The 9,678-nt window shown below is 49.0% G+C and overlaps 1 protein-coding gene across 1 annotated transcript; it reads left to right on the forward strand.

The window, feature by feature from the left end:
- Window positions 1-58: 58 nt before the first annotated feature.
- Window positions 59-5,630, forward strand: LOC104502906 (protein DGCR6; the record flags this gene model as incomplete). The annotated part of the gene is made up of 3 exons (XM_010156443.1): window positions 59-159; window positions 3,556-3,696; window positions 5,547-5,630. Coding segments are annotated over 3 exons (326 nt in total), but the record flags the coding sequence as incomplete, so codon positions are not given.
- Between the last annotated feature and the right edge of the window lie 4,048 nt (window positions 5,631-9,678).

Here is a 9,678-nt window from a genome sequence, read left to right on the forward strand (position 1 = left end):
GCCGCATGTAGCGGGCGGGAGGGGCCGTGCCCTGACCCGCAGCCCGTGCCTGTCGCAGGGCTGAAGCAGGAGCTCTTCCACCGGCACAAGGAGGCCCAGCAGTGCTGCAGGCCCCACAACCTGCCGCTGCTCCGTGCCGCCCAGCAGCGGGAGATGCAGGTGAGGGGTGCGGTGCACAGGGTGTGTCCCTTCCGGGGGGAAGGGCTCAGCCCCTTGGCTGCAGGACCCCTCATGCATTGCAGCATCTCCACAGGGGTTAACAAGTTGTGTGTCCCCCTCACAGCATTGGGAGCTGCCAGCCATTGTGTCTGGTCTTGCTAGCACAACTTGGGGGGCCCCTCCTCTTGCTCTTCCCTTTGTCCCCCAGGACTGGGGGCCCAGACTCTTGCCATCTAAGATAGCTGTGGTCCAGGCGTCATCTGGGAATTGTGGGAGTTCAGGAGCCAACTCTAAAAGAGCAGTGCTGTCCACAGTGCTTTAACAAGTCTTCATTACACGACAGGCTGAAGCCTGTGTATGGATTAAGAGCAAGTTGATAGAAAGCATGGCAGCTGTGTGTGAAATCTGCCATTACATCATTGCGAGTAGAAAGCAGAGAATACTCTATCACATTTTACTTGGTAGCACTGATAAGGAGGAACTGCCTTGAGATACTTAAGCGTAGAAGTAGTTTCTTTGAGATTCCTGAGGCACTTAGAGAAAGGTATTTCAGCATGAGTGGCCTGTTTGTTCCTAAAGGACTTATCTGCCTATTGGTGATAAGATAGAGGCAGTTTTATAAGGTAAAGGAAATTGCAAGTAGTTAGTTATCTTAATCGATGGAGTTGAGATGTAGAGCAGAAGTTACTTTACTCCACACAAGGGAAACCGATAACTGTTTGAATACAGGCTCTTTCCTGTACTTTGCTCATGACAAGCACTGTGTCAGCACTCGCTGTTGGATCTTTTGTTTTGGTATATCTACGTCCCTCGTTTCTATTGAGGTCACTAAGGCCAGGCTGGACCTCTATTAGCTGTCCCTGTTACTTCTGTCTCTAAGGGACTTAGGCTTGCAGCAAGTAATAAGCAATACTGCCTGTTTTAAAGCATTTCCAATATTGTCTTCACTTGTTAAGTAGACCATTTCTCCTTGTCTGATATGCTTCTTCCTACTTCGTTTCACCTTCCCACTGCCTTTCTTTTCTGTTTTCCCATGCATTAGAGTTACTTCTTCCCTTTTTTATGCTCTGATATTTCTGCTGTAGAGCATTTTGGGAATAGATTGATCATCACAGTAACAATTGGTACATATCTAATCGGAGCTGCTCTCTGTGGTTAAAGGTTCCAAACACCAGTTCCCATGAGATAGCTTGGGACTGGGCTCCCAGCAGGGCTAATACAAGATGTAGTTTTTAGATGTCTGGCTTCCTATTGGAACCTATAGCATCTTTAAAAGCTTTGCATATCGTAGAAGGTTTCTAGCCATGAGAGCTGAAGCAAAAGCCTTGTGTTCAAGCTTTATTTTTCCCATGATTTTGGCACTTTTCTGTAGCCCAGAATCAAGTGCCAACCCTTTTTAAGAGGCTGTTTCTGTCTCAACACACAGAGAAGCATCTTCTGTTTAGTATGTAGGTACTTATGTCTGTTTTATTCAAACCCAAGAAAGTCACTCCTCCAGCACAGTAAATGGAGGAGACGATGTGGTGCTTCCTTCTTCCCCCAGGGCGGCTGGGGAGAAAGTAAGTCTTTGGGGGATGAGAGATTTGAATCCTTCATGTCTTCCACAGTGTAAACCTCTAGACTGCAGAATGCGCAAGGACCGAACTTCTTAGGTTCGTTAGCATTCCATAGCGAAGGAGGCAATTAGCCCTCTACCTCATCTTTTATTGAGGCTCAAGTTGTCTTGAATTTTTCACATTTCTTCTAATAAGGTCCTGCACCAAGTGTTTTCTGTGGAGCAGCTGATGCATGGTGATCTTCTGGTAGATCAGAGTCCTGTGTCCTCCTTGACAGCATGTAGTTCTATGAAGCTTTTCCAGACCTTTGCATGTAATTAAAAATGTAAGATGCTAACTGACTGCTGTACATCCAAGAAAGGTTACGTGAGGTAGCTCCTGCCCCAGGTAAGAAGTAACTGCTCTTGGTTTAGTTCAGGCCTTTTGCAGACAGACACTAATAACACCTGTGCTGTAGGCAAACAGCTGTTTTCCAGACTCTTCTTGGCCATTTAAATTATGGATTTTCCCCGGCATTTGTAGCAGCATACAGGCTTTCAGCTTGCCTTTTGGATGGATGTGGTGTCTTGAACTACCAGCCACTGGTGTAGGAAATCCCAGATGCTGTGACTTCTCCCTGTCTGTGCAGCAAGGATAATTTACCCCCTGAATGTTTCCAGCTAAATGCCTGCCTCTGTTTAGGTGTTACAAAGGGGCAGCATTGTACCAGTAAAACATTGAAACTTGTGCTATTTATTTCTTGTGAGAGAAGGAGCCTTCCTGTGTATTTAAAGGGGATTCGATGCTTCCTGACTTTCCTGGTGGTTTGTGAAAGAATTCTGCTGCTCAGTGCAGCCCAGTGAGGTTGGACTGCCTCACCTCCGTACATGCATTTGAGCTGGGCTCTCCTCAGCCCCCACAATCCTTCGGCTCTCTTCTCCCCTCTCTGGCAGAGTTTGTGGCAGGTTGGGGTTTACTCCAGTACTGTCTTTCTGCAGCTAGCAGAGCGTGCCACTGCTCCTAGAGGGTGCCCACTGCTCTGGATTTTCAGCATGCCTTTGATGTAGCACGTGCGCTGTGCTCCTTTTCTTCAGGGGAATACAGAGGTTTCTCTGCTGAGGTTTAGGCAGATGTTGTCGAGGCAGGAGGGGCTGTGTTCTGGTTGGGGCTATTTGCAAACTCTACGTTTGATAATGGTCTCTGTCTGCCAAAAACAGAAACCTGGCACACTGTAGTCCCAAGCAAGACTTCAGCTTGCTGTTGTCAATACAAAATAAACTGGTTTCCAGTTGCAAGGTTAGTTTTTTGAGAAGTTCAGCTCCTTTAGTGAATGAATGGGATCTGGGTGTGATTTACAGCTCCAGCTCTATATCCAGGGAACATAGAGGCTCAGGGAGACATCCAAGCTGGCACCTCGATGAGCTTCAGTAGCTTGTGTTACTTCTGCAAGTCTTTCTCACCAGTCCTGTGCGGGGTGTGTGATTCTTGGACTGCTGACTTCTTTTGAGCCTGTGCTATTGGTGTGCTCAGCCGCAGCCTGCTGCTCACAGGTTGGTTCATCAGGAAAAGTCATTCAGATACTGACTTGTTGCTCGTGGTCTTTCCTGGCCTCCAAACACCCAGAAAGGCGTCTGGTCCCAGCAACTTCCCTGCATTTTCTTGAGTGGTAGCTTTGCTATAAGTCATGGCAGGTGGAGGTAAGATCTGGGGCTGTGCTTGCTGTCCTTGGGACTCATCAGAGCAGGAGTGCTCCAGTATCTAGTCACTCCTTGGTTTCAGTAAAAGATGTAGAGATGAGGAGAAAATAGGAGGAAGGTAGACATTCCGTGTTTTTTTTTCTGTCAATGATTATCTTTTTCAGGCTGTGGAGCAACGAATTCGAGAGGAACAGCGGATGATGGATGAGAAGATAGTCTTGGAACTGGACCAAAAAGTGATAGACCAACAGAGCACACTGGAGAAGGCTGGGGTGTCTGGCTTCTACATCACCACCAACCCACAGGTTGGTGTTTAGGCAGGAAGTCTAAGATCTGACAGTACTCATGTGTTAATATCTTTAATTTTTAAAAAAATCTTGCTCTTTAATTGATTCTGAATCACTGGGTCAGGAAGAATGATCTGTCCTTTGCCTCATCAGCTGATGGGCAACATGCCCTGGGCAAACCTAGTACCAGGTTCATAACGAAGGAGCAGAAACCCATCAGGTAAGGCAACATCCCCAGCTTCCTGCGGTGTTTTCCCAGCGTGGAGGGAAGAAGCGCTGTGCCAACAGCCTGCAGTTCTGTGACTCTTGAATGGGTTTGAATAATACTAAAATAAGTGGCTGTGTAGGTTTATCACTTTTGTACCTAGCTTGTCTGTACAAATTGTCTTCAGAAAGTCTTTTTATTAGGCATCTTGTTAATTCTTGCATGTGACTTGCCGGAGATAATGATCTCAGGCTGTGATTAGAAAATTGTTCTCAGTCTCCCCAGTGCATCTGCTCTGAAAACTTGTGAGCAGTCACCTGGTGTTTTCTTCTGTCTTAACGCCACCGCAGGAATGAAAAAAATAAAACTTCCAAAGTCTTGTTGTAATGCCACAGAAGTTTGCAGGGAATGCAGGCTGTTCTTAAGTCTGTTTTTCCAGCTGATTGAATTTCACTTGGGTAAAGACCAAGTGAGAAAAGATGGTTGAACTAAGTTAGTTAAACAGGCATTTTCTGAAACCCGCATGACTCCTGGTTGTGTAACTGAACAAGCCTCTTATTTTTCCTGTGCTGCTATTCCTCATCTGTATAATGAAAGCAGCTCTTTTTCTCCCCTCCTGCCCTGCCTTTTGTGTTATTTTTGTAAGTAGTAACTCCTAGCAGGGTTCCTATTTGCTGGGGTTTGTTTATGTTTGCCTTTACAATAGCTGGCAAACCAGACCCTGGTTTGTACTCGTGAATGCCACTGGTGCATAAGAAATCACTGCTGGAATCTGTTCTGTGTGCGTTTCCCGTCAGCTGATGAGTGTCCTCCCAGTCTGGTTTATAGAATGCCTGCTTATGCAGTTGATTTTTTTTTTTTTTTTTACAAAAAATAGGTTTTTATTACCGTAATGCAGTGTCTGCAAGCCTGAGTCACAGAACAGGGTTCACTGACTTAGCTGCTCCACCACGTAGTCTCTGTGCTAACTGGCTTGTGGGCTAAACGTAACTAAAGCAGCAGCAGATGGTAAGGAAACTGTAAGCTGGTGTTAGTGACTACATGACATGGTGATCTCCCCTTGGTTACAGTCATGGTCAAGGGAGTTTTTGAAGGAGAATGAAATGCCTAGAGGGAATTTCATGCACCAGCATAGCCGTGTAGCACATGGCTTAGAGAGTACCCAAAGCGATCTCTCCTGCATCCTGCCCTTCCCTGCTGGAAAAGGATTAGGGCATTGAAGATGCTGAAGAATGAGGGGAGGGAGCTGAGCTGACCTGGAGAAGCTCCTCCAGGGTGTGTGGCTGTGCATGTGCAGCAGCATGTGCTGCTGCCCTGTTTGTGGAGGCTGCTCCAGAAGGGGAGACCTGCAGAACTGGCAGCCCTCCCTGCTTTTATCTCTAAATCACAGGCAACAAGGAACCTTTCTGAATCTGTAATGGATCATAAAGCCCTGGGATTCTTAAGACAGCTGCAGTTTTCAGCAGATCTCTTAAGATACTACTGCCTTGTACTTCATAGAAATACTTAACCAAGATGAAGGCTTTGTTTTGTACTTGTGTGGTTTTTCTTTTGTTCCCTGAAGATTAGTAGCTCTTGAGTGGGTGGCACAAACCAGACCTTTCTGCTTCCTGCAGCAGGGAATGGGACCATCTTATTCTTGCAGAAACATCTTCTTTTGCAGGAGCTGACTTTGCAGATGAATTTACTGGAGCTGATTCGGAAGTTACAGCAGAAGGAATCAGAGTCCAAGAAGGCTTTTTCCTGAACAAGCAAATCTGCTGTTTACTTTCCAGAATTTTCTTCTGATTTCTCTCTAAAGAACAGACTGTTAATGCATTTGCTTTATGTTGTGTCAGGAAGAGGCTACTGGCTGTAGAAGAAATAGCTGAGGCTCTTAGATAACCTTAGAGCTGGGGGAAGCAGACCCCCAGAGGGTGGTCGGGGAGCATCAGGCTGCCTCTCCAGTCCTCAGCAAGATGTGTGCTGCACATCTCGCCAAGAGGAGAGATGACGGTGTTCATCTGCCACGTGAAGCTGCAGCATCAGTGAGGCTGTTTGCTAAGCCACGGGGGGCTGGGCTGGGCCGGGCCAGGCAGCAAACCCAGCCCAGCCACATACGGGTGACCCCTGTGTTCAGGTGAGTCAAGCTGAACAAGTGAGCAGTGTGGTCTCCAAATTGCAATCTCCTCTTTAGATTCGAGAAGGAGGAGGAGCAGGAAGTGCCTCTGGAGGGGGTTGGGAGAAGCAAGTAGCTGCTGTATCAGGCAGGGAAGCAGAGCAGGCTTGCCATCTGGTGCTGCCTCGCAGTGGCAGATGGTTGGCAGCTGGGGAAGAGAAGTCCAAGGTTTATCTACAAGAAGATGCTTCTGTGTGTGTTGAAGCAGAAACAGCCTCTTAAACAGGCAGACCCTTCCCAAAGAGACCTCTAGGCAGATATCTTCATCGGCTTTATTAAAGGGAGCATTTCAGGCCTCTGCCCACGGACGTTGGCAGTGTTCCCACCCGAGACTGATAGTGGAGAAGGCTTGAGAGCTTTTGCTTTGTTACTTTAAACCAGTTTCAAATAGGAGAGAAATAAAATACTCTGTCCTGCCTTCTGGGGCTGTAGCTTTCTGAATGTCAATGATTGTGGTTACGTTTGTCCCATCCCTGCCTGATGAGTAGGAGTTTGGTGTGCACTAGATTAAAGCTGGGGGGGAGCCCTGAGTGTGTGTGAGACCTTTCAGGGCTGAGCTGATGACACGGCAAGCCTGAGTCGTGTGCCTGGGACTCTGCAGAGGAGTCGGAGCACTCGCTGAAAACTTGGTAAAAGATGGCTTCACGTGTAAGAAAAGTGTTGGTGCCAGACAGTGTGCAGTGTTGGCTGCCCGAAGGAAACAGGATGGTGTGAGGGAGAGTCTGTAATCAGTTCTGTTCTTCATGGATGAAATTCAAGTCGGAGAAGCTGTTGGGGTTGGCTCAAAGACTTGGCCATCGTATGTTGAAGGGCTTTGATCTCACCCAGGTCACTGTTTAAGGGGTTTCTGGCTTTCCCAGGGCAAGGCTTGCATTTGGGAGACGTCTGCGTTACTGTGTGCATCCTCTGGGATTGCTGCAGCAATGTGCTCACAGCAGAAGGTGGCGTGAGAGGAGTCGGTGTGCTGTCTGTTACTGAGCCTGGGAAGTGGGTTGGCCCAAGGTACTCTGAGCCCTTACGTTCACGTGAGAGCTGATTGCTGGTGCTACAGCTTGTGGGTGGCCTTTTGGTAGGGAGAGGTGGTGGTGCAGGAGCTGCCCACCACTGCAGACAAACACACTGAAGATCAGCAGCTACAAGGACCAGTGAGGCTTTTGCAAATTCAGGGCTGAGATTTCCTCCTGTCCCATCACAGGTGGGTGTTTCCTCCCCAGGGGCATGTGCTGCTGCTGTTCAGCAGCTGGAGACAACAGGTGCTGCTCTCATGGGGTCTCTGACCCCGGATGGAAATCCCCAGCTGGAAAGAGGGCTGATGGGGGAGCTGCACAAACCACCTTGAACTGTGCTGCCACTTGACCCTTGGCTGGGAGCCCTGCCCTCTGCTGCTGAAGTGGTAAGGAACAGAGTGGGCAACGTTCCCCCTCCAGAGACACCTCATCCTACCTGTGAGGATGTGTACAGATGAGTGGAAGGTGACATCCGTGTTCCTCTGTGTATGGCCAGAGCTATTAGCAAGGAAATTGCTTCCTGAGGTGATGATGAGGAAGACTTCCCCCCTCCCTTCTTTGACACAAGCAGTATTGTGTTGCTGGAGCGGTGGCAGAGCCCGCGCTGTGGCTGGAGAAGCTTGGGGGCAGCAAAGGCAGCAGGCTGGGATTGCTGCCGATGGGTTCAGCCCCGCTTTGCCACCCTGTGCCGCAAAGAGCGGAGCCTGCCTTGTTCCAGAGCTCCCCACGAGCCAGGAATGCAAATCGGTATGGGGGGGGCCGGCTCGGGCACTGCCATGACAACGGCAGCTCTCGAGGCTTCCTGCTCCCACCACCAGGTTGCAGATGGCTCTGCCAGGCAGCTGATCCAAGCTGCAATTTTCCATGCCTGCGATCAGGCTGTGTGAGAAGGGCTTTCTGTGCGAGGTGGAGAGCAGCAGGGTGGTCAGATGGGGTTAATTGGTGGAAAAGGTTATCTTAAGGGAATAAAGTGCCTGGAATAGCCTGTGGTCAGGGAGCATTCAGTCAGCGTGATTTCGGCAGAGGAAAACCTGCTCAGCCCCCCACAAAGCACTGCTGGGCAGCTCAAAGCTGAGCAGTATCTGAAGGGGGCCTACAAGGGTACTGGGAGAGGACTTTTTACAAGGGCCTGTAGTGACAGGACAAGGGGTAATGGGTTTAAATTGAAATCAGGGAGGTTTAGATTAGATGTCAGGAAGAAATTCTTCACAGAGAGGGTGGTGAGGCGCTGGAACAGGTTGCCCAGAGATGTTGTGGATGCCCCATCCCTGGATGTCTTCAAGGCCAGGCTGGATGAGGCTTTGAGCAACCTGGTCTGGTGGAAGTTGTCCCTGCCCATGGCAGGGGGGTTGGAACTGGATGGTCTTTAAGGTCCCTTCCAACCCAAACCATTTTATGATTCTATACGCCTTCCTGCGGTACTGGCTGTGCTCGTGCTGCTGTGACAGCTGGGCTGGACTCAGACCTGGTGATCCAAAGAAGCTGGAATTGTGGTGAAGGATTACTGGATTTTGGCTGGCTCACCTTGGTTCAACTACCTGTTCAGCCTCTACTGGTGCACCAGGAACTGTTTGGGGACCCCTTTGGTGGCAGCGAAGGTGGCTTCAGTCACTCGCAAATCAGGGCCTTAAGTTCCTGCCCAAAAGCAACATGGAGATGCCTGTTCTGGTACGAGGAGACCAACAGGAGAACTGCGGCTCTGTGTCAGCCCTCTGTTCACCCATGAGCTGGAGGACGGCGAATGGCAGGTGGTCGGAAGGGAGAAGTCCTGTTTACCGCTTCCTTTTTCTAGACTTTGGACTGACGAGGAGGACTGTTGAGGTCCCCTCTGCATAAGGTGGTTAATTCGGCATGGGTAAGGGTGAATTTCTGTGTGTCAGTATTGCACAGTGGGCTACGAGTTGACCATTACCGCTCAGAAGTGGCATTTGGGGTGATGACTGATGTTTCCACGGAAACATCAACTTCAGTGTTCAGTAGCTGTCAGAAAATCAAATGAGATGCTAGGAAGGGACAAGAAAATGACGAACATCTTGCTGCTGTGAAGTTCTGGTGCACCAGCACCCAAATGCAGGTCCCTTCATCCAGAGGAGGGTGCAGGAGAGCTGGAACAGGATCTGCAAAAGCCTGTTCTGGGGATGCTGGAGATCTGGACCAGCTTCCAGCCAAGCTGAACTCTTCTATCTGAAAATGGGGTGTCCACGAGGGGGCAGGGTAGAGATAAAACTACAAGTGATAGGGAGAGGGACTTCACTTGCCAGAGATACAAGAACGTGAGGCCTGTAAAAGGCAGGTCCAGGTGGAGCAGGTGAGTGCTTGGGAAATGCCTTGCCATGGGAGGCTGGAGAAGCAGAAGGTTTACATTGGTTTAAGAGGACATTTATTTTCTGGAAAATAAATGCATCTCAGCTTGGAGATAAAGAGAAGTGATTCTCCTTGCCAGGCACAGAGGTGAGACTGACTGGCCTGTAGTGTCCTGGATCCTCCTTTGTTCCCCTTTTAAAGATGGGGGTTATGTTTCCCCTTTTCCAGTCAGCGGGAACTTCATCAGACTGCCACAACTTTTCAAATATGATGGATAGAGGTTTTGCATCTCCATCCACCAGTTGAGTGCACCCTCAGAAAGTTTG

Source organism: Eurypyga helias, unplaced genomic scaffold (assembly GCF_000690775.1).
Source record: "Eurypyga helias isolate BGI_N326 unplaced genomic scaffold, ASM69077v1 scaffold47877, whole genome shotgun sequence".
Taxonomy (NCBI): domain Eukaryota; kingdom Metazoa; phylum Chordata; class Aves; order Eurypygiformes; family Eurypygidae; genus Eurypyga; species Eurypyga helias.